Below are 26,321 nucleotides of genomic sequence, written 5' to 3' on the forward strand. Positions count from 1 at the left end.
TAAATAATATAATATAATATAATATAGTATAATATTAGTTTTAATTTTTCCAAAATATTTTTAGGCTTTAAAATACATTTGAAACAATATTTTATATATATAGAAAATGTATTAAAAATATATAGAGAAAATATATTAAAATTAACCACTAAAGTTAAATTAAAATTTAATATATTAAAATTAACCACTCAAGTTAAATTAAAATTTAATTTATTTCAATATATTTAGAAAAACTTAAACAGTTAAGATAAACTAAAATTAAATTTAATGAATACATATATTATACAAAATTCCATATACAGCGTAGTCAATTCACGGTACAGTTAAAACCATCGGAACCGAGTTTACACACCCATTTATGTTTCATCCCTGCAAATATCCATAAAGTCTGAATCAAGGCGGCAATGCCAAACATAAGGTGCTGTGGAACACTGAAGATGGGTGGTAAGCACCATTATATTGGTGCCTAGAATGCACCATTATTTGAGAATAATTTTTTATTCTTTTTATCAACTAATTCAGAAAATTTCTTGAGAGAAGATTTAAGTTGGCGGGAAACACCACTATATGATGTCCCTAAATCTCTTCTATACCATCAAAACCTACGGGCTACAACAGTCATTGAACTCAAGGCATTTCAGAATAGTGTTTGCTGAAATTATACCCAATTTTCCACAAATCAGGTTACCAACCCAGCCTGTTTTTAGGATAGCATTTTGCTGTAAACAAACCCTAACTTCCCACAGAAAATCCTGCCTCTTCTCCATATGCTGATTTCAACAGAAAATCGTTTGAGAGCGAGATGATGATTTGATTTGAGAGCCATAGACACACCCAACAACCCCAGCAACCTGTGTATCAGCAATGCAGTTCACAAAACAACCCCAGCAACCTGTGTATCAGCAATGCAGTTCACAAATTCAATGCTACAAATTCAATAAACAACGCATTCCCCTAAGGCGATTATAACAAATTAATGGAGTGAAATAAAATTTAATAACCATGGCCTCTTTATTAATAAAAGTTAACAAAAGTTTAACTCCAAAATGTTAATGAACTTTAACATCTAACAATATTCTGATTCTGATATGATCGATTGCCACGCTGCCTGGAACTTGCATCTGTGTGAAAACAGCTCGGAAGATAATATGAATTCCAGAACGGAAGATTAATTCCAACGTCGTAATCAATTATGGGCGTCTTAACATCAATCAATCTCAACTGTATCACCATCGATATACTGCGCGAAACATGCATGTACGTGAATGCAACGGTATTATTATGATTTTGAATATGATGACAGAGTGTATAGGCCATTTCAGTATAAACAAATACAAATTCAATAAACAACACATTGCACTAAGGGGATTTCAATATAAACCATAGCTACATGGGGAGCTATGGCCTCTCAGCTGCCCGTGACCTAAATGATTTTCCCATAAACCAAGTCCCTAAATCTCTTCTATAACGTAAAAATATGACATATACATTGATACTATTAAAATGTCAACCTACAGTCATCTAAGTCAAAGCCTTTCAGGGTAGTATTGTGCTCAAATCAAACCCTAACTTCTCAAAAAGGAGTCATCAATTGAGCCTCTACTCCATTCAAAGCGTTTCAGGGTAGTATTGTGCTGAAACCAAACCCTCCCTTACCAGAAATGATCCAACCAATCCAGCCTCTATTCCATTTGAGAGCCAGATGCTGATTTCACCAGCATTACTGCACCCAGCAGCATTAAGTGTGCAAGCATGCCCCCATAAAAAAGAAACCAGAAGTCAAAATATCAAATATACATTGATACTATCAGAATGTCAAAGTGTTTGCTCAAATCAAATCCTAATTCCCCAAAAACTAGTGGAACCTCTACTCCATTCCTGAAATCAAACCCTAGCTTACTACAAATGAGCCACCAATCCAGCCTCTATTTCATTTGAGAGCCAGAGGCTGATTTCACTAGCATTACTGCACCCAACAGCATTAAGTGTGCTATCAAAATGTCAAAGTGTTTGCTCAAATCAAATCCTAACTCCCCAAAAACTAGTCATCAATAGAACCTCTACTCCATTGCTAAAATGAAACCCTAGCTTACTACAAATGAGTCATCAATAGAACCTCTACTCAGTTGTTGAAATCAAAGTGTTTGCTCAAATCAAATCCTAACTCCCCAACTCTACTCCATTGCTGAAATCAAACCCTAGCTTACTAGAAATGAGCCACCTATCCAGCCTCTATTCCATTTGAGAGCAAGAGGCACCCAACAACAATGCTACAAATTCAATAAACAACATATTGCAGTTAACAAAATTAATGCTACAAATTCAATAAACAACACATTGCAGTTAGCAAAAAGAATACTACAAAAACAGCACATTGCGAGTGAATACTACAAAAACAGCACATTGCCCTCGCAGCAAAAAGGGTTTATCAATAGTCATACACATGCTTCCCACATTCAGCTTTTGGATGCTGTTATACACATGCATCTCACATTCTTGGAAGACAATTCTGTTATACTATAAAATCTTATTTATATGAATTTATAAAGTCATTATTTATATTAATCTAAAACTAAATTATCACACAATATTATGCCAAATCACTATATGGTAAAAGCTTACCATTACATTTATTCAAGATTCATCACATAATGTTATTTCTAAACAATTAACACAGAAACTTAGTAAAATTAACTATGTAATTTAAAAACTAATTAAATTTATTCCTGGCATACAAGTAACTTCAACTCAAAATTGATTTGGTGAGATTAAGCAGTATACTCCATACATAAAGTTGAAATTTCTCTTAAATTAAAAATTCCTAAATAATAATAAATTAGAAAAAGGAAATCCAAAGAACCAAACTTTATTCAAAATAAACTCTAAGCCTGGGCTCTAAATAGTAGACAGAAGAACCAAGTAAAGAGGCTGCAAGGGGCACCCAAATTTAGACAAAAGAACCAAGTAAAGAGGCTGCAAGGGACACCCAAATCACTTAAGATCACAGCTCAATAGTTACTGCACCCCAAACAGATCCCTCAAAGCCATGGGGCATCTCAATGAAAACCCACTTTCCTGAGTTGGGGTGGTACATGTAACACACTTGGTTACCAGTATAATAACCGCTAACAAATATTTTGTCATGCCACACTGTGGCTACATCAATAAAGAGTATATCTTCAGGAATTGAAGGAGCCACCACTTCCAAAATATTCTGGTTATCATCATATCTACAAATTTTCTCGATGTACATAATATAGTAGAGGTGACCAGCCCAAGCTACGCAGGATATCGGGTGTTCCATGCTACTCCTCCACATATTTTCCTCTACTCTCCATTTTTCTTTAGTGTGGTCAAATACTTCAGCTGTATTGCCACTTATCACATTGAATTCTCCATGGAGAAAGAGCCCATAGCAAGGATCTCGTTCTTGAGTCATGGAAGGGAGAACCTTCCACTTGTCCTCTCCAACATTATAGGTCTCTACACTTTGAAGAGCCCTTTCATTGTAGTGTCCTCCAGCCGCCCTTTCATTGTAGTGTCCTCCAGCCACGTAGATAAGGCCATCCTCGGACACAGAGCACGCAAAAGAGGATCTAATGGTGGGCATATTTTCTCCCCGGTGCCAAGTACGGGAGATGAAGTCGTACATGTACACCGTGTTCATGGCCTCCTGCTTGAAAGGATCCCATCCCCCTATAAGGACCAGTTTGTGTTCCACAGTAACGCAGTGACATAAGTGGGGTATCCCAGTAGGAACTTCTGCAATTGGAGGGAGTCTATCCCAGGTGCCTTGCATAGGGTCATACAGAGTTACCCTATAGCTAGGGGCTATAGGGTTAAACAGAGTTACCCAATAATCTTTATCTTCGGGCTTGGGTTCAGAAATATTCTGAATTAAACAAATGAAACGCTCACTAGTTCCAAAAACCTTTCTATCATGGTAGAACTTTGGACTGCTCAGAGTGGCCTTCCAACTTCTTGACACTGCCTTAATTTTATGGTGTGACCTATAATTCACTCTGAGCAAGCATTGTCTACTGATTTCATTCTGAACATGTGGAATAATTTCCATTATTCACACAACAGATTCTCAGTTGCTTGAAATGGTAAATAAATCACGGCTGAGCCTAGTGTCTCACTCCTACAGAAGTTGAGTAAACACATATGGAGAACTCTCCCCGTAAAATACCTTTCCTGTAATTAATGAGGTGGTAATGGTGTTTGACTTCATCAACCAATGGATTCATTTCATTGGATCTAATTAAACTAATTTGATGTATTTCACTTTAAAATATGTGTAATTAATTAAGTGGTAATACCTTTTGACTTAATCAACTACTTGATTCATTTCATGGAATGTAGTTAAATTGTTATGGTAACAGTTTCAATTAAATTTACTTTAAATTTTGTTATTTAACTCTATATACTAAGATAATGTGACTTATTTGAAAGTAATTGAACTCTCCATAATATGATATACAGTTTTTTGTTTATAATCTATTGGGCTATGCTATTATTAGTTAATAGAGTGTATTAGAATTTGATGATATTCATACTTACTAGAGTACTAGATCCAATTAATTAATAAAATGGTCATGGTGTCTGTTGTGATAATCTTCTTTATTTATTTCATGGGATGTAATTCAACTTGATAATATTTAATTATTGTTATTGTAACTGTTCTCTTGAATTTCATTTTAAAATATGTTGTTTCACTCTATATCAAATAGAGAAGTGGTAATGGTGTTTGACTTGATCAACTTCTCTGAATTCATTTTATTGTAGTCTAAAAATTATGTTTTTTTTCCTTTAAAGTTATGGAAATTCAGGTCATATTTTGAAAAGATCTGGGATTTTTGTAAATTCAACTAAAAGCTGTCAAAATTTACAATTTTAGTTTTTGACGGTTCTATTTCCACCCTAAAAAACACTAGCTCTACAAAAAATTTTGAATTTTTTTTACACTGATTCCGGCCACTTTGGCTTTCCGGCAATTCATCAACCTCAGTAAATGACTCCATTCATTTTATTGGATGTAATTAAACTTTTACCCTCAAACTTCACTTTGAAATATGTGAAATTAATTAAGTGGTAACTAAGTTTGACTTAATCAACTTTTTGATTTATTTAAGTAGATGTAATTAATCTGTTATTGTAACTATTTGACAAATTGTGGCCTTAAAATATGTGGTTTAATACTATGTACCAAGATAATATGACCTATTTAAATGCAACTGAACTCTCGATAATATGATATAATTTGTTCTCCTAACCAAATATTAGTTAATGGAGTCTATTAAAATTTGATATATTTTATTTATTGGAATCTTGGACCCAATCAATGAACTAAGTGGTTGATTAAAATTTGAAATATTTTACTTATAAATCTTGTACCCAATTAATTAATGAAGTGGTAATGACATTTGACTTAATCATATTTTTCTTGATCCATTTAATTAGATGTAATTAAACTTGATAATATTTAATTGTTGTTATTGGAATTGTTTCCTTAAATTTAGTTTTTAAAATATGTTGTTTCACTCTATGTACTATTGAGAATATATTATTAAGTATTTTCAATTACTCTTATTATAACCAATATATAATTTAAAAAATGTAATTTATGATTTTCTTAAAATAATAAATATATAATTTCAAATTAACAAGAAATATGTAATTTAAAAATTGCAATTTAACTTTTTTTAACAATAACAAATATGTGATTTAAAATAAGTGATTTAAGTTGATTATAGTGTAATCAATATGTGTTTTAACATAATTTAACTAATATTTATATTCAATAATTTTTCATTATTTTATTTGTTATTGAAATATTTTTTTTTTATTATTATTAATTTGATATTTGAGAGGTTTTAAAATGAAGTAGTTGAAATGTTACATTTATGATGAAACCAATTAATCCTTTGCTAATGGACTTTGAATTAATCTACCTTTTAATTCAATGCCAGCACTTTACAACCCAATTGAGGGTGGATGGTTGAGGGTTAGATGGGGGTGAGCCTTACATGGGTGAGGATTAGATGTGATATGTTATATGTGTAAGTGTTAGATAAGTGTGTTAAATGGGTAAGTGTGGTGAAAATAATAGTTAAACTATATTTAATCACTTATCTCATATTTACCAAATTACCAACAACAAAAAAATCTGAGTTTAACTCCAAGGAAGTTTTGGTAAAAATAACTCCATGGTAAATTGAATTTTCTAACTAATAGTTGTGGAGAAATTCAAATGGATATAAATAATATTTACCATGGATATTATTAACTTCTTAGTGGGCTTTTTGACAATACCATGGGCCAATAGGAGGTGGAGGGAGAGGAGGTAAAAAATCATAATACCATGGGCTAATACTATGATTTATAAATACCATGGGCCATCTAGTCTTTTGATTATTATGTTATGGATCTAGTGTTTTAATTAACATGTTACAATACCATGGGCCAATACCATGATGCCCAAAAACCAAAACTCATTTCAAAATGGAAATATTTTACAAATACTTTATTTTAATTTATTTTTATAGCATTTTTTAATTAAATCTAAAAGAAAAAAGGTTATAATTACTTTTGAGGTATATGTAAACCCACCATACTCACCACTACTAAAAACATTCCCATAGATATTAAATCTAGGTTTTAATAAACTAAAAATGAGAATACTTGTATATATACAAATATGAAATTTATATAATATAAATGATATTATAAATAACTAGGAAAGATACATTTTAACAAATATCCAAGCAAAGAGAGAAATAAAAGTGACTAATAATGATAGAGGAAAGATAGTGCATGATTATTTTAAGTGTTTTATTTATTTATTTTCTTTGGCATGATTGATCCAAAATATATGTTTAATATTTTATAACCAATTATGTTTTTTTAGATACTTTCTTATATAAAATATAATGGGATCATATTTAAGAGAGAGAGTGTGTGAGGTTAAGGGGGAATAAAGTATGTGAGAGATACATAGAGGTGGGAGAGACAAGGAGAAAGGAAGGAAGAGAGAGAGGAGAGGGGAGAGAGGTGGAGAGACGGGGAGAGAGATAGATGGATTTGGACGGGGAGAGAGATGGAGGTGGAGAGATAGAGGTAGTGATAAGGGAGAGATGGAGATGGAATGAGGGAGAGAGGAGACAAGGGAAGGACGAAAAAAAAGAGAGGATATAACACATAGGGAAAGAAGGGGACACGAGAGTCATGGAGACATAGATATGGAGGAGGGGAGAGCGAGAAGGAGAGAGAGGGAGATAGTGACAAACTTTGAGGGTGGAGAGAGAGTGTGTGTGTGATGGGGGGAGACAAAGAGAGGTGGGAGAGAAAGGAAGGAAAGGAGATGGGACTTGGGAGAGAGGAGAGAAAGATGGAGTTGGAAGGGGGAAAGAGAGGGACGGAAGAACAAAGACATTGAGAGATATAGGTGGAGAGAGAGAGAGGGAGTGATAAGCGAGAGATGAAGATGGAATGAGGAAGAGAGGAGATGAGGGAAGGGAGAGAAAAAGAGAGGATAGTGATGGGGAGAGCAAGAAGGAGACAAAGAGAGGGAGATAATGGAAGAGTTGGAGGGTGGAGATAGAGAGAGAGTGTGTGTGTGATGGAGGGGATAGTGTTGTAGGGAAAAGTATCCGACTCGGATGACCCTATCCCACTCTAAGGGTGATAGTACCTCAGCAACAACTGTAAAGAAAACTACTTAAGGTTTACTTCTTTACGAAAGCAAGAGAGAATGAAGAAATGCACTAACCGTTGCCTTGCGCTTAATGTCGAATCCAAACTCTTCTCTTTGCTGCTTGCTCCCAGCTCCTTGCTCTTTTGCTGGCCCAGCTACAATGAGATCCTGCAAAATAACAAAGAAGGAAACTACAAGAAGCATGCAATCATAACTGATTCAAGGATTAGCATAAATCAAATATACAATTATCACAATACATCATTGAAACAAGTGCATATAGAAGAACCTCAATAGTTTTTATTAATAGAAGAAGTAAAGTTCTGAGAGAGTTACAACCATTGAAGGCCCCAATCCAGCAACACCTCCCAACAGAAAGAATTTCTCCTCTTCACCTCCTTCAAGCAATCACCCAATGGTTCTATAGTGAAACCAACAGCATATCATTACTTTGCACAAAATTCCAGCCTCCTGAGCTCATAGGAGAGGGCTCAATATATAGATGAATTGAGAAAGGATGAGTGAGCTTGCAACTGATGTGTAGCTGCCTTGTGTCCTTTCTCTCTTCAGTTGATCTTCAGTTCTTGAGTCCACTTGGAGAACCTTGCTTCCACTTGGAGAAACAGAGCCTCTAACTCATCACAAGGCGAAATCCCTGATCCAAGTGTCATTTTTGGAAGATTCCAGAGCAATGACTCAGTGTGCCACTTGTCCCATCTCGCTCAGCGCAGGTGGCCTTTGTTCTACCTGCTTTGCAACGCAGGTACACCATGGAGGAGTTGAGTTTCAGCGCAGAAGCCTACTGGAGCACCTGCTTTGATTTCAGGATTGCTTGTTTTTGAGTGTTTTCAGGTGGAGAACTGATCTGAGAGCTGTTGGTTTGTTGACCTTGTTCCTCTAGGGGTAGGAACATCATGTTTAGGGACTTTGGATCCCTTGGATTATTGACAATTCATGCCTGATGCTGTAAGGCACAAAATTGTCTATAACAGATGCCCCCTAAAGTATGAGGTCGTTTATCGGGTGAAATGCTTTATTAGGAGGATCCGAAGTTCATTCAATCTGCTGAGAAGTATCCTGTAATAAGATACAATACAATACATTATTTTTCATTCTTTTTCATGATCTAGCTGAGGCGGGCATTCCCATGCTCAGCTTTATAAATTCATTTTGGTACATAGCACAGACGATCGTCTGATGATAGACTGATAATTCTCTGCTGAAATTATCATCCTTTGAGAAGGATGATCATCTGCTGCAATGATGTACATATCAAATGTCTTTATATCCTGAATATATATCGTAGCCCGGATGGATGAAACTAGATCCGGGGTCTTCAATCTCTTCCGATCTTCACTCGATGTACAAGTCGATCCATGTGAGAATTTCTTGAAGTCGAACATGGAAAGACATCGCTTGATTACCGGTCAATGATGTAAACCGTTAACAAGCGCGAGAGGAATCACCGATAAGGATGATGACCCTCAAGGTACGGCCGTACAATTCACATGGTGGGAATAAAGGACTTGGCGTCGACCACCATGCAAAATCTTCTGGTCGAAGGTCATTGATGTATACCTGTCGCCGGAAGTGAGAAACTTGCCATTGAGGCATGTAAGATTCAAAGTACTGAAGGGGTTGTTCCTAGATCAACTCCTTGGATAATGAGCTGATGTCGACAAGGAGCGATCCGTCAAAGGAGGGCCTTAATGAATCCCACATCAGTGACACAGAACGGAGCTAGTGATTGTGATGAGGTGAAAACAAACTGTGATGTATGATTCAGGGTGGCGGTCATGAAATGGATGAAGGACAATGTATGGCAGTGGATGGGACACGGTTGACTCTTTGCAGAACAACATCTCTTGAACATATAACGACACTGATGTGATGGATTGGTAGCATTACCCCAAATGTGGATGGTGTGGTGAGGACCATGGTGATGAGACCGGTGAATGAAACAACCCAACCCGATGTGATACGGAGGACAAAGTGTCATGTTCAAGAGCGACTTGCTACCTTTAAAGCTGTGAGGTTCTCCCAATTTTTCCCCAGTCATTGCTGACCAGTACCTCTTTATTTTTTATCAAGCTTGAGGAGGATAACATATGCTTGTTCTATAACCTGCCCTTCGGGCAAGCCCATCGCTATGTTTTAACAAGCCTAGCGATAGGGAAACTCGTTCTCGTCTAAAGACAAGTTTGTCGCTATTTAATGAATTTAACGAGTCTAACGACAAGGATAACTTGGTCCTTTTCATTTTTAGAGAGTCTGAAAAGGTACATAAAGTCAACTCCAGAATTCCTTTTTCGTCATCTAATCCCTTAAGTCCGAAAAAGTATAAAACAATACAGAAGGGATGAATTTTCGATTGCTTTAACGAGCCGAACAAAACAAGCGCTCGATCTTTTTGTGCAATAATCCCTCAGGTCCAAAAAAATTAAAATCTAGAGGAGGGATAGCTCTTCCGGTCGTTTAACGAGCTGGAACGCCAAAACTCGGCAAACTTTTCATATTTTACGAGTCAGGAGAAAAGAGCTCAAAGAAGACTCGTCTTTTGAGGAACGAGTGATAAACAGGGATAGCAGCAGATTCCAGGTACGGGTTGGAATTTTCCAATCACGGCAGTGTCACAAGGATGGCTAAGTGAAATCACTCTTCGCAGCTGTTCCTCAAAATGGGTAAACAAACATATGGAGATGAACGATTGGCCAAATGAACGGATGGAGGTGAGACTGCAAGAACACGACCAAGGGCTTTAATATGGCTATCAAAGGTTACATTTACCAAGGTTATTTACCGGTTCATTTTTTCTGGGTGAGCTTGAACTCTAGGGGAAGATTGCTCACAACTTATGTTTATTTTTTAACGAGCATGAACTATGTGCTAAAACTGCTCGGTGATGGATGCCCCCAGCATAATAATGCAGACGAGGCATATGCCCCCTAAACCTTAAGGGGCAGTTCATTTTTTAACGAGCTTGAATGCGACCAAACCTTGCTCAATTATACCAGTCATAATACAAGAAACGCCTCAGGTGAGATAGCTATTTTTTAAGGAGCTTTATCTCACGAAGCTATGCTCCTATTTGGCAAGTTTTGACTTTTGCCCCACATCCTTTCTTTATGCAAGCTGGAAACGGCTAATCCTACGAGTTTAACAGGTTAGACCTACAGGTTTAAAGGGAGGACCTAAAAATTTAAAAAAATAAATAGTCGTCCCGTGCTTGCACTCCAAAAGGTTTGCATGCCCCCAGGTATAAAGTATAATTTCAAGGCTACCCCTCCTCTGTCCCACCTCTGTTTTTCTACTTGTCGTCTTGCTATATTTTTAACGATACTTGTCTTCTCGTTATTTTTCGGTGCCGACGGTACTTGTCTTCCCATCAGTTCACTTTTAGATTTTTGCAAGATCGCAACAGATAAAACATTGGCGTTACGGAGGGAGGCTTGCGTCTTACTTATTATCCGAAAAATGGTTATGTTCGCTGCCGCAAACTAAACTCTCTTTTCGGCGATGTCTATCATTAGGTTGCTAAGGATGGTGACTACTTGTTGCAGCAATTTCATCTCTTTCTTTGGAGGCTGCCCCTACTTATCCTTCAAAACATATGTTTTAATGGGTGAGGCTTGCCTTCAAAGATGGTGGCTACTTGCCACCACAAATGGATCTCCTCCCTCAGGAGAGCCTACTTTTTAGACAAAGGGAGCGAGAAGCTGATTATCTCACTCACATAACTTTGACAAAAGAACTTTATCCTAGAACAACCCTCTCTTCCTTCTTTCGGACGGGGTACGGACTAGTCCCATTCTTCTGCGGAAATTAACTTTATACCCAAGGTTTCCTCTGCCCAAGGCAGGCCAGGGTGCATGCCCCCTGGGTCCTAGTTACATCTTTCCGAATCACTCACATTCATCGGGAAGTAGAACCGGGGGTGGAGGCATTCCTTGAATGAATAAACCGTTAAGGGATGGTATTTGACTATTTGCGATGCGTGATCCTGGAAATGAAAGTTGGTCTACGAGCTTGACCATTCTTCCTTCGTGCGGAAAACACATAACTCTAAAGAGTGAGGACACTATCGCCTCCATGCAATATATATAGTCTCGTCCAAGGAGTAAGTTATACACCAAGGGTCCCTGGACGACCATGAAGTTCATATGAACTGTCTTCCCGTTCAATGTAACGGGAACATTGGGGAGAATCCCTAACGGGTGACTGGTTCCTTTATCAAAACCTGATAGATTTCTCATCTCAAGTAAAAGCGCCGGGGAACCCAGTGCTTTCCAAGCAATAGAGGAAAGGATACTCATAGATGCCCCTTCGTCAATGATAGTTCCAGCCATCACCATTCTGTAGATTTGGACGATGATTCTGAATGGGATACTAGCTGGTAACCGGGGTCTGCCTAGTTGATTCCAATCAAAGGACACAACCAGGTTGCTTGGTGGTGGGACCGAATACACGGCCGGATACGACCCTGACGATGTTCCTTCCTGCGATAAAGGAATGGGCGCGTTGCCCTGATGCTCATCAGAGTCTGTGTTGATGAAAAGAATCTGGATGGTGTCATCCTTGTTCTCTTCAGTGAGGGTGTCATTTGAAGATGAATCTTCAATGACGGTGTCATTTGAGGATGAAACCTCTGAAGGAAGAACCGGGTCAACTGCCGTTTCGACCTTTAGACTTTCGTCTGGTCTGGATTCAGTAGGTTCATTCTCAATGACCGACACTTCAGCTGACCACTTGATCGGGCCGGCTGGATTTTCAACTATCGAGGGACTTGGCATGAGTTTTTTGTATCCAGGAGGAAGTCGTAACGGTGAAACCGGACGATCTTCCAAAACTCTCTTCGCCTCATCTAAGAATGGACAACAGTGGATGGCGTGATCGCCTTCACACAGTCTGCAGGGTGATCTTGGTCTCCCTCTTTGTCCTTCACTCTCGCTAGTTGACGGAATGCAATCAACATGTCTATCAGAGGTTGATGCTACCGGATTGTGCAACCTGGGGGACCAGTCCTTTAGTATCCGGGGAATACAAGGACAGTCACGGTGGAAGTGGGTCCCTTTGCAAATGACACATGGCGATTTAGGCCCGGTCGGTGCAATGTGTGGATTTTTGTCAGATGTCTTTTGCTTGCCCCCAGTCGCCTTCGCCTTAGGCTCCTTCTGCTTCTTTCCTTTCTTCTTCTTTTCCTTCTTCTCCATGGGAGGCTGACTTTTGCCGGCTCTACCTTGCGAAGATGAAGGATCAGAGGAAGAATTGTAAGAAGTGGAAGGCTGGTGGGTAGTTCTAGACTGGTCTGACTGTTGATTCGACTGCTCAGGATTAGTGGTGATCCGAACTACATTAGTTGAAAAGAGCCATACAGGTAGGCCAATTATCAATCCTGGAAGTGACAATGTGGCCATATGAGGTGCACCAACATCTCCCCAAGAGGAGAAGGGATTGGGACTTCCGCCAAGGTGACTTCCTTGGTTGGTGGGCTCCATACTTTTCGACTGAAAGATCAACGTGGGAATAACAGGTGATTATGTTCCGATTAAAATAAATTTTATTAACGACGCTTTAGACACAACTTTGCTTTTTCATGTTTTAAGAGTCGAGAAAAAGCTAAAGATGACTCCAGTCTCCTTCGATGTTTTAACGAGCCCGAAGTGACAAATGCTCGGATGGACTTTTTCAGTTATAGAGTTTGAAAAAGGCCAAAAGAAACTTCTCTGGAGTTCTAGGTAGAGGGTGTGCCAAACTTTTCGCGAAACCACAGAATACGTTTTACGGTACGGGTGGTCAATCTTCGTGAATGCTGTGTTCACTGCATCGCGATCAGTAGGGCGGCCGACACGGCTTCCTATGGATAAAGGCTTTGTTCCTATAGGGGTCTCCCAATATATACGCGACGGTACGTGGGAGCACAAGTCCGTATTAGTGCCACCGACTCTCAGGAGGAATCACCCACCTTCGTAGAGATCGACAGTCACTATGTTTAACGACGCCGGAACACGTCTCTACCTAGACCTCTATGTGTTTGCGTTATGTTACAAAGCGTTGTTATGTAAATTGAATTTATTTTAATGTTGATCTTGTTTAGCAGTTTGCCTTTAAGGATCACCACGAGATGTATGTAATAAATTCCTGAATGCAGTCTAAGATGAGAAGCAAACTTTTCAATCTTTCAACTTTGAAAATCTTAACTACTGAGGGAGAAGAAAGGCAAATCTTTTCACACAGATCATAGAGCACACACTAATGCAATTTTTTCCTAAATCAGTATGCAAACAGTCAAATGCAAAATGCACAATGCATGTATTTTCTTTTCCCTTTCTTAATGTTGATGTATTACAAAAGAAAGTTGTTATATAACTTCGATTTCGATTTCAAGCGAAAACAAACAAGTTTGTCCAAAATCAAAAGACACCTTAAGATTTACTTGTTTAATCACTGGAAATGCATGAAATCAAACCATAATGACGAAAGTAAAAATACTAATCAGCTATGGATAGCAAACAAGCTAACTCTTTAGACCAGCAAAATGCCTAACACAAGTTCAGATCTAAGAGGCCAAGGCAAGACTAGTTCACTTTCGTTATGGGAATTTGTAAATGATGTAAGAAATACAAAAGAACAAGTACAATTTTGTTATATAACAGAGGCGGAATGATGGCAAGTAAGGTTGGTTTCAGAACAGGTACAAGACTGGTAACTGGCTGCAAAATCTATAGTGAAAACAGGCAAGAAAAAGGGAGGAAACCCCAAATGCACAAGGCAAAATTGGGCCAACGCAGGTGCTGCACAGCCAGTCTGGCTCTCAGCGCAGGTAGCCCCTTCGGGACCTGCGTTGCAAAGCAGGTAGCCTGTGTACTACCTGCTTTGGAAAACGAAAGTTGCGTTTTCTCAGTTTCCGGGTCACAATTTTCTCAAAAATTCACAGTTTTTGCTCAAATCAGAAGCTATCAGTCAAGCACACACTAAGGGATGACAAGGAAGATGAAAAGCTATCACTAAGAGCTTACAAGGATCCTTGTATATCAGCTCTTCAAATCATGAACATGCTCAGAAATGAGCTAGAGTAGCTGCCCTCTACTTCGCTTTTGATATAGTCAAAAGCTTTTCGATTTGGTACTCTTTTGTTGTGGAAATGAATAGCAAAAACTACAAACAATCAAACAGATACGATCCCCAGTGGAGTCGCCAGTTTGTTGTAGGGAAAAGTATCCGACCCGGATGACCCTATCCCACTCTAAGGGTGATAGTACCTCAGCAACAACTGTAAAGAAAACTACTTAAGGTTTACTTCTTTACGAAAGCAAGAGAGAATGAAGAAATGCACTAACCATTGCCTTGCACTTAATGTCGAATCCAAACTCTTCTCTTTGCTGCTTGCTCCCAGCTCCTTGCTCTTTTGCTGGCCCAGCTACAATGAGATCCTCCAAAATAACAAAGAAGGAAACTACAAGAAGCATGCAATCATAACTGATTCAAGGATTAGCATAAATCAAATATACAATTATCACAATACATCATTGAAACAAGTGCATATAGAAGAACCTCAATAGTTTTTATTAATAGAAGAAGTAAAGTTCTGAGAGAGTTACAACCATTGAAGGCCCCAATCCAGCAACACCTCCCAGCAGAAAGAATTTCTCCTCTTCACCTCCTTCAAGCAATCACCCAATGGTTCTAGAGTGAAACCAAGAGCATATCATTACTTTGCACAAAATTCCAGCCTCCTGAGCTCATAGGAGAGAGCTCAATATATAGATGAATTGAGAAAGGATGAGTCAGCTTGCAACTGATGTGTAGCTGCCTTGTGTCCTTTCTCTCTTCAGTTGATCTTCAGTTCTTGAGTCCACTTGGAGAACCTTGCTTCCACTTGGAGAAACAGAGCCTCTGACTCATCACAAGGCGAAATCCCTGATCCAAGTGTCATTTTTGGAAGATTCCAGAGCAATGACTCAGTGTGCCACTTGTCCCATCTGGCTCAGCGCAGGTGGCCTTTGTTCTACCTGCTTTGCAACGCAGGTACACCATGGAGGAGTTGAGTTTCAGCGCAGAAGCCTAGTGGAGCACCTGCTTTGATTTTGGGATTGCTTGTTTTTGAGTGTTTTCAGGTGGAGAACTGATCTGAGAGCTATTGGTTTGCTGACCTTGTTCCTCTAGGGGTAGGAACATCATGTTTAGGGACTTTGGATCCCTTGGATTATTGACAATTCATGCCTGATGCTGTAAGGCACAAAATTGTCTATAACAGATAGACAGAGGGAAGTGGGAGATAAATGGAGAGAGAGGAAGGAAGAGAGAGATGAATTGAGAGAGAGTAGAGAAAGAGGGAGGGAGAGATATGGAGTTGGAAGAGTAAGAAATACATAGAGAGAGAAAGGTGGAGAGGGAGAAGGAGTGAAAAGGGAAAGATAGAGAGACGGCGAGGGAGAGAGGAGAGTAACATATAGAGAGAGTGTATGTTTTGGGGGTGAGAAGGAGAGACAAGGCGAGATAGAGATATAGATGGGGGGAGAGAGGGAAGAAGAGAGAGCCAAAGAGAGGGATGTAGGAAGAGAGATGGATATGGAGAGTGAAGGGGGAGAGAGAGAGAGATGGAGGGAGAGAGAGAGGGAGAGGAAGAGGGAGGGGGAGCAAGAGAGAGATAGATATATATGGAGAGAGTGTGTATGTTTAGGGGCTGAGATACATATATAGATGGAGGAGGTATAGAGAGAGAGAGAGAGGGGGAAGAGATAGATATGGAAAGGAAGAGGGATGGATGGATGGATATATATATATATATATATATATATATATGGAGGGAGAGAGTGTGTATGTAGGCTGATATAGAGATATAAAGAAGGAGAGGCAAAGGGAGATAGAGATATAGATGGATGGGGCAAGAGGGAAATATATATATATATATATATATATATATATATATATATATATATATATATATATATATATATATATATATATATATATATATATATATATATATATATATATATATATATATATATATATATATATATATATATATATATATATATATATATATATATATATAGAGAGAGAGAGAGAGAGAGAGAGAGAGAGAGAGAGAGAGAGAGGTGCTTAGGGTTGAGAGAGAGAGACAAATAAGGAGAGATGGAGGGAGGTATAGAGATAGATGGGATGGGGGGAGAGGGAATAAGAGAAAGATAGAGAAAGGGAAGGAGAAGTGGAGAGAGAGAGAGATGGAGGAGAAAGCGAAGGATAGAGGTAGGGAGATAAACACACAATGAAAGGTTAAGAGAGTGGGAAGAAGAAAGTGGCACAAAGAAACAAATACAAACACATAATTTAGATCTATAAACTCATTAATATTTTTGTTTTTCAATAAAATAGATGTATGATTTCAGTGTAGTTGTTGTTCTAATCCTATTTGATCGCGTGCACTAGATGTATTAATTTGAGTCTAGGTGTTGATTTCTAAGCATATTTAATACCTTTCACTAGATGCATTGATTTCAGTGTAGATGTTGATTTATGCTCCTATTTGAATGCTTGCACAAGACACATTGGTTTTAGTGAAGATATTGATTTCTAATTGTATTTTATCTCTTGCACTATATGTGTTTATGTTACTATAGATGTCGATTTCTAATCCTATCTAATACCTTAGAGTAGATGCATTGATTTCACTGTAGATGTTGATTTCTACTCCTATTTGATTACTTGCACAAGATGCATTGGTTTCACTATAGATATTGATAGATGTATGATTTCCGTGAAGTTGTTGATTTCTAATCCTTAATGACAACTTGCACTAGATGAATTGATTTCAGTGTAGATGTTGATTTCTACTCCTATTTTATTGCTTTGTCTCGATGCACTGATTTCATTGTGGATGTCGATTTCTAATCCTATTTAATACCTTACACTAGATGCATTGATTTCAATGTAGATGTTGATTTATACTCTTATTTTATTTATTACACTCGATGCATTGGTTTTAATCAGAGATAAAGGTGGAGAGAGGGAGGGAGTGATTAGGGAGAGATGAATATAGAATGAGGAATAGAGAAGACAAAGGAAGGGAGAGAAAAGGAGAGGATAGAGATGGGAAAAGAAGTGAAAGAGAAAGACACAGAGATGTAGATATGGAGGGGGGAGAGAGTGGGAGAGAAAGAACGAGAGAGAGAGGGAGATAGTGTCAAAGTTTGAGGGTGGAGAGAGAGTGTGTGTGTGTGTGATGGGGGGGAGAGACAGAGGGAGGTGGGAGAGAAATGGAGAGAGAGGAAGGAAGAGAGAGATGACTTAAGAGAGAGGAGAAAGAGAGGGGAAGAGACATATGGATTTGGAAGGGGAAGAAAGTCATAGAGAGAGAAAGGTGGAGAGGGAGAGCGAGTGAGGGGGGGAGAGAGAGAGAAACAGAGAGAGAGACATAGAAAGATGGAGGGGGGATGGAGGGTAGAAGAGAGAGAAAAAGAGAGGGATGGAGGAAGACAGATAGATATGGGGAGAGAGAGAGAGAGTCTGTATGTTTGGTGTCTGAGATACAAATATAGATGAAGGGGGTATAGAGAGAGAGAGAGGGAAGAGATAGAGTGGGAATGGAATATATATATATATATATATATGGAGAGAGAGTGTGTGTATGGAGACTGATATAGAGATATAAATAAGGAGAGATAGAGGGAGATAGAGATATAGATGGATGGGGGAAGAGGGAAGAAGAGAGAGAGAGAGAGAGAGAGAGAGAGAGATATGTGTTTAGGGGTTGAGACATAGAGACAAATAAGGAGAGATCAAGGAAGGTATATATATAAATGGCAGGGGGAGAGGGAATAAGAAAAACATATAGAAAGGGAGGGAGAGGTGGAGAGAGAGAGATGGAGTAAAGAGGGGGGCAGAGAGAGAGAAGGATAGAGGGAGGGATATAAAAACATAATGGAAGGCTGAGAGAGAGGGTTCAAGAAGAGAGTGACACACAAAGAAAAATATAGACACAGAAGTTAGATTGAGAAGGTCATCAATATTTTGGTTTTTCACTAAAATATATGTATGATTTCAGTGTAGTTGTTGATTTTTAATCATATTTGATCACTTTCACTATGCTAGGTTACCAATAGGAGTCATAATTTTGAATGACTAAGGTTAAGCCTTGTAATATTATACATACCTTTGCTTTCTGCAAATGTTTTCCATATTAAAAAAACAAAATTATTAAAAATTGTAAAGAGGGTATGTCCTAAAAGAATAATCAAAGGACAAAAGAATGAAAAGGTAAAAAAAATGAAAATATATGAACCCCAAAAGACAAAAAGAGACCATGAAAGTGTGCAAGTCAAAATTCCACTACTATTTACTTTTATTCTTAATAGATGATTATGTGCAGCTTGTGATTCATGCCGCAATCCATGATAGTAAAATTGCTTAAAATTGGCTATTTCATGTTTTAAAATTTATGTTTATAGTTAGAGAATAAAATCTGACCAAACAATGTAATCTTGGTAGATCATTAGATAGGTAGAGTAAATAAAAGCACCTCATCAGTTTAATCTAAGCCTTTGGATGATATAAGGTTAGAATTAGATAGTTTTCTATGTAAAGAAAAATATTGATAAGGGTTTGCTAGCCTAAATGCACCCAAATAAAGTGAAGGAAAATGGTAGGGTAAGTAGATGGGTAAGTAGTAGAAAGTTTGTAGAAACATCATATGATTACACAAAAAGCACTTATGTCATTGTTACAAATTCATCTTTCAACTATGCATAAGTGGTAAACAAAGCAAAGGCAATGGTAACATCCCCATCATTCATTTTAACCAGTGTAACACTTACTAATTTCCCTTTCATAATAAAAATATTAATACCTATAGTTCTTTAAGTCAAAGAGGCTCAGAGCATTTCTCTGACTTTTGGTGGGACCAGACCCTTGGCTTGATGACTTAAGAAGAAAAGGTGTTAAATTCCCTTTCAATTGATTCATCCCCCTCACAAAACCCCTTTTCCTAAGTTAAATTCATTTTCCTAGGAAAACCCCTTGATAAACATATTTTATGGAAAAACCCACCAAATAGATTTATCCTAAGTACTAAGTGTATGAAAATTGCATAATATTTTCTATATCTATGTACAATACCCCTTCAACTCATTTCACCTCATATTAACTTCTCTTAATATATATATAATTCTCGAAAAACCCATTGGCCCGTATATATTTAACTCCTTTATATAAAGTGACTCCACCCCTTAGTTTATTTTATAAACTATATGACTACCACATATCCCACAAAATATATTAAAACCCCACCCTTAGCCCTTAATCCTATATTAAAGCATCCTCGATGAGATTAGGTTTTAATTTAATCATATATAGCTGGTGATTAGTGGTGGGCTCCAGTATTGTAGCAATAATGCTATAACTCCTCGAGCTTCCTTCTCTAATTTTATCAACCCGGTAGTTCGTAAGAAACTTGGAAGCGACGGTGCTGTATGCACAAGTACTAGCTCTTGTCGCAGCTGTCACTTGGTCAGCTGGCACAAGTCTGCTAGGGCTCAAGCCAAATTCTATATGTTCTCAGAAGAAGCTTTCTAAATGATGAACGAAGGCTATCTCAAAGGAAATTAACCTACTTTGCAAGAATGAACTCAAAGTCAACCAAACATGGAAACCCTAGTAAACCCTAATCTGACTAGCTTAATCTTTATGATGCAATGGTGGGAATGCAACTTCTGGAAATGATGCCATTACTTCTAGTGAGATGAGATGCATGAATTTAAACTACTTCAATTGAAGAGAACATGTTTTTGGTATTTCTGCTCAAGTGAGCGGAGTTATTATGATTGTGCTTCTTACTGGGTCTTGATTGTGGAGGGGTAGCTAGAAAGGGAGGAAGGCTTGGGAACAGTCAGGAGGACTCTGAGAGGTTCTAGGGGATCCCTCACATCATTCCACAGAAGTCCACAACGTTCAGGTGCTTAGCAACCATGGTTGCACGCTTCTACACGATGTCTGCAGGGGATCCTACAGGAAACTTGGGATTTCTACAGGAAGTCTACTAACTTCTACATGATGTTCTACAGTTGGAGTTTTGGATGATGGAGGAGTGAAGGAGCTGTATGGGTGGATAGGTAAGATGAAAGAGGAGCTTGTGATGGCCTATGGATAGAGAGATGAGATGGAGAGAGAGTGGATAGAGCTGGTTGGTCGATGGAAGGGTAGAGTAGTGGAAGGTCGAAAAGATTGAGCAACGTGGACAGTAGAAGGGTTGGAAGGAAAATGAGCTGAACAGAGGATGAATAGGTGGCTTAGACACGGTTCAGAAGGATAAGAACATAATGAAGTGGTGCTGCACAGTGTAAATGAAACAAATCACCTTTATCTTGCATGTAAACGAAAGTTCACCAACCTATTCTAACTGTTTTATTAGGAATCAAAGAACAACAACGTAAGTTGAAGGAAAATCGTGCATGAATGCTGAACCAAAGAGTCATTACTCAAGATATAATCGTATGGACAATTCCTCAACCGAAAACATTACATCAATACTTGCATGCATATGTTAAAACAGTGTTTTTGGCAGTTGGCATGGTCTACACTTCCGGTCCCCAACAGAGGTGAAAGTGAGCATGCATTCAACCTTTTTGAACTCAATGTAACTTCAATCTTCCTAAGCTAATTCTGAACTACTGAAACAACTGCATTCATGAAACTAACCTACATAACAAAACCGAAACAAGCAACTCAGCAAACTGTGTTTTTCAAGTGCATGTAAGGGAAAGAAATGCAATGACAAAAGAAATACAAGTAATAATACAAAGAAAAGGAGGTCTATTGCTCTCAGGTTGGGCCCTAACTTGAGAGCTATAGCTCCCCTAAGAACTCATAATCGAATCCAAATTTGCCTGCCTTTTATTAAAAGATCATGAGTCTAACAACATGCAAAAATTGGTTTACAAAGAGCAAAAACAGAGCTACAGCTCGTAATCCAAAATCTACAACAAAAGTTCAAGAGTCTCATCGAAGGCTACAACCTTAATATTTATACATGATGAGGGCCAAGCTGGCCTCCTCAATTAGTGGAGCTTGGCTGTCCAACTAAAAGTAAACTGTTGTTCTTGTAGAATCCGTTGGCTGCCTTCTAGCTCGGTGGTGATAGCTGTTGGAGCTCGGAGTTGGGGTGGAGATCACGAGGGAGGTCATTCAAGGCTGTGGAAAACCTCCCTATAAACCCGCAATGCCACCTTGGCTGTCTCCTTGTCTCCATCTTCATGGTCTTTGCTCCCTTTAATGCCAAAAAACCTGAAATCATCATGTATTAGCCACATAGACATAATGCCTGCCCTTCTTCCTAAAAATAACACGAATATACTAAGAAACGATGCATAAGTGATAAAAAATGAAGGGTTGAGCAAGGTAAGTAGGCCAAATGAGCCCAAATTGTTACCAAAAATTGGGGCTCATCATCACCCCCCAGCAAAAATATTTTCTCATCCTTGAGCAACTAGTCCAACTCTTCATCCTTCATTGCTTTGACTGCTATCCTTACATCCCAAGCCTCTGTATTAGTGTCCTCCTTGCTGATATGAAACCCAGCCCTTTTGTTTACCTCTTCCCACCGTTCATTATCATCTGTCTCTGTGCTGCCTTCCATCAATCCTAGCAGCAGTGTTGGGCTAAGTTTAAGGCCAATCGAGCTGGCCTCGAGGTTTTGCATGGATTTCTTATAGAGGGATACCCGTACCAGAGCTTCCCTCATCCGAGTTGGGGTGTGGTACTCTCAGATTTTCAGACTGTGTGCCAATGTATTCCACCTGCGTGTGCATGCTTGGACAGCGTTGTCTCCCAGCAGTCTCTCCATGTCCTCAAAATGAGCTATGGCTTGGGCCTAATGATCCATATATCTTAATGAAGCTTGAGGGTCAGCGGAAAAATGTTGGTGTGCCGAGATTAGTGCAACTGGATCTCCTGGTTCTAGTCTGATGAGCAATGGCTCGTTCAGCTCTCGGTTCATGATTGCTTTGGCTTCTGCTGCTCTTTTGTCCTCATGGTTTAGCCATGAGGCAAAGGCCATTAATTGCATATCTCCCAAGGCCGTATTGGGATCCCATGAAACTTCATTAGGCAGGGCCAGATTATGGAGGTAAAACTCCGCTAATTTGGCCCTATCCTCTGATGAACTAGTACTACAAACTTCAGTGAATTGCTGCGGGTCTTGGAGCTGAGAGATACCTCTTTGTGCCAAGGTATTGATTTGGAATTGAAGCCATTGATCTTTCAAGTACAACCCATAGGACTTGGCTGGCTGCCTGCATTGGATGGCATCCGTGGCCCAGCTGGCCATGCAGGCCAATTGTGCTTCTTTCTGCTGCAGCTGTTCTCTGAGAGCTTGTACCTCAATTTGTGCTTGTTGTTCTACTTCCTGTAGAAGTGTGGTTGGCTCCCCAAGACCGGTGTTCAGTTCCTTTTTGCCTTGTTGTTCTTCTATGGTGTCCTTGGAGGATGTGCATGTCCCTGCCCTTAGCTCCTGTAGCTGCAATCTCAGCTTCTGGTTTTCTTCCTGTAGAAACACGCGTTGGCAATTTGCCACGTGTTTGGCCATGGAAAATTCACTTCTGGCCTCCTTGAGTTGCTCCTGTAAGGGACCTATGTCCGCCACACCCTTTGACTTTTCTATCTTCATCCACGTGTGTGTATGGACTCTTTCTTCCTCCAATGCAAAAAACAGTGGCACTGTAAATTTCTGAGGTATGATTTTGCCAGCCTCTAAAAATTTGTAATATGAACTCAGACTTGGCTGAGGGCTGGGCTCTGGTATATGCTCTTTTTCCACTTCCTTTGGTGGCTCTACTTCACCCTCCCTTGGTGGTGATAAGGGTGCTTCTCCTTCCATTTCCTTAGTTTCTTTAAGTCTGGCTAAGGTTTCCTGTAGAGCATTTTCAACATCCTGTAGCCGAGCTTTTTCAGTCAATTGGTCTAATCTTTCTTGCCACGTAGTTTTCTTCAGGCTTCCCCTCTCCTAGGTGACCGATATCCTCGAGGGGGACCTTTCCTTGGGTGAAGTAGGGGCATCTTCAATGATGATCGGGCTGCTGGACGGAGGCTGTGGCTTACCCGTCTTTATTCTCACACTTCTTCGAGCTTTAAAGTATAGAGGGGTCTCCCTCTTTCTCTTCTCCTTTGGCTTAGGAGGTGTGCTGAGGCCGGCCAGCACAGCTGTTGCATCCCTTTCGCGAATGTCAGCTTTCTTCTCCTTGGATTTCACTTTCTGGGGCTTCTTGTAGAAGACCCTATTTTAGCCAATTTCGGGCTTCCTGTAGAAGACCCTTTTTCAGTTAATTTCGGGCTTCCTGTAGAAGACCCTTTTTCAGCAATTTTCGGGCTTCCTATAGAAGCCGGTGTTTCCGTCTTGGTTTGCTTTGCTGCATGAGTTTTGATTTTTGACTTGGTTGCGGTCGCTGTCGAGGCACTCTTGCTGATGTGGACCTTCTCAACCTTGTCCACTATGCCTTGCAACCTTTGCTCTCTTGCTGTCAAGATGGGTGTGTCATCTTTCTCCTTGTCATCCTTTTTCTTTTGTTTCTTTTCTTGCGTTTTCTTCTGCTCTGTGGTTGGAGTCTTTTGGCCTTTTTCTTTCTTTACTGCGGCCACTGACTCTTTCTCCTCAATGCTAGAAGAACCGAGCTCTTCGGTTAGCATCTTTATGTCCCCGTCCTTTGTCAAATTTCTGAAGGCTTCCCATGAGAGAGGAACCTTGTATGTGTGGAGCGCATCCTCCACAAGGAGTTTGATCAGTCCATGGTGGGCTACCTGGTCTGGTATGCCTTCTTTCAACTTGGTTGCACACTCAATCAGATACTGTAGTAGAAAGTAAGGGAGACTAAGCTTGTTTTCTACAGGTAACTCCATCTGGTGCCGTAATTCGGTGAGTAACCGAAAATGATACCCGTATACAATGCTAAAACGGCCTTCGCAGGTGATGTACTTCATAATTTGCAGGCTCACTTCATTCCATGGTGGCAGTAAACTAGTTCTACGAACCCCATTTTTGTCTTCTGAAAATTCCTCCTCTGGTGGAAAGAATTCTTTCTTAGCTTGTTGGCTCAATTTCCTTTCTTCTTTATCCCATGGTAATCCCATTGGGAGCTTCGTAACTCGGCTGATGAATTGTGGGGTGAGTTTGAGGCTGAGACCCCTGAAGGTAACGGTGGCCAACGTTTTAGATTTCGGCCTTAGAGCTTGCAAAAATTCTTCTGCCACTTCGTCGTCATAGCCCTGCAATTTGTCACAAAAGGATATCCATTGTGCTCATGTGAAGAGCTCCACCACCTCAGGATTTTCCCTTAACTTCGTTGAATCAGTGGGCTCCCTTCTGATGAACCCACCCGTCATGGTGAAAACTGCTACGTTAGCTGGGGGTGGAAAACGCAGAAGAAATTCGGTCTACTGGGACAGAGCGTAGAATTACGCCTCTGTCATGCACATAATTCAAAAAGCTTACCCCCTGAGAACCTTTAACACAGCCAACTATACTGACATCCTGTAGGACGACAGTTGATGCACAGCAGACAACAATTGCAACAATTTTCTACGACCAGACTGTAGACGACGATTCTGCCACCTTCAAAAACCAATTGCATGGAGAGTTCAGGCTTACCTTTTCAATCCTCCACCTTTTGATGTGAGGAACCCGACTTCCTGTAGAAACAACTTTCCTGTAGGAGCAGTGCGCGATTTCGGGGGGAGACTGCAGTGGGTCTGCGCTCTTGGTGTTGCTTCACAGGCATTATGATGGCCAAAGACTCGGAGTATCGAACTAAAGAGGGATCCGGATGATCACTCGAGTTGCAAACGGTGAATGATAAATGCATGGGGGTGATAATCTAGCCGATTAGATTTGAATCGGCGGAATCCGTGGCGCGGGGGTGAGCTGTCCCTGTCGGACCGTTGGGCGACGTCACACCATCATTCTTCTGTAAGTTCCCTTACTGCCCCATCATTCCCCGCAGCTCCGCTTCCGCCATTCTCGTTAGAACTCGTTTCTCCCCGAGTGGACGGTTCTCACGTGTCCACTGCCCGTTTTTTCCACGGCCACCATTCACACATCCGGTTCGACCAGCTGACTAGTCGACGTGGCCAATCGATTGGCCATACAACCGCTCAACCCATCCATTTCACACTTTGCAAACATTTTCAAAGTAAAATTCATGCAAATCGTCAGAAGAAAGGGTCGAGACACTTCCCTGTGTGGCCGCAACACGATTGTTCAGGCTCCTGGACGACGATGAGTGGATTTGTTTGCTGCTGGTGGATTTTCACAGGCCCGAAGGTTCGTATTCACAGGTCGCTGACGATGGATTTGAGGCTTCAGCTGCATGCGCCCGCGTCTTCATTTTATATGGTCTGCACTCTAGCGGGCTTAACTGTTACGGGACCCCTACAGGATGTCCTGTAACAGTTTCTTCCTCCTCGGGTGCATGCTACACGACGAAGGCAATGGCCCCACGATCATGCTCACAGAGCTCATGGATGGCTGGGATGGATATGGTATGACATCTCAGCATTTTTTCCATCTCGAAAATTGCTTTTCTCTTGATAACTCAATGATCTGCTTTGATGGTGCAGGTAACTTCATTGCATGTAGACA

General features: G+C 39.7%; 1 protein-coding gene across 1 annotated transcript in view; it reads right to left on the minus strand.

Annotated features, from left to right (window-relative positions):
• Positions 1-3,001: 3,001 nt before the first annotated feature.
• The window catches only part of LOC149224686 (F-box/kelch-repeat protein At1g80440-like), a 35,452-nt gene continuing 12,132 nt past the window's right edge, over positions 3,002-26,321 (minus strand). Inside the window, exon 2 of the mRNA XM_089388252.1 lies at positions 3,002-3,892. Within this exon, the coding sequence (XP_089244378.1) occupies positions 3,002-3,892 (891 nt within the window). The remainder of the gene's footprint in view (positions 3,893-26,321) is intronic.

Source organism: Pinus tabuliformis, chromosome Q, assembly GCF_031772625.1.
Source record: "Pinus tabuliformis cultivar Carrire ecotype Pingquan chromosome Q, CPIR1, whole genome shotgun sequence".
NCBI classification, from domain to species: domain Eukaryota; kingdom Viridiplantae; phylum Streptophyta; class Pinopsida; order Pinales; family Pinaceae; genus Pinus; species Pinus tabuliformis.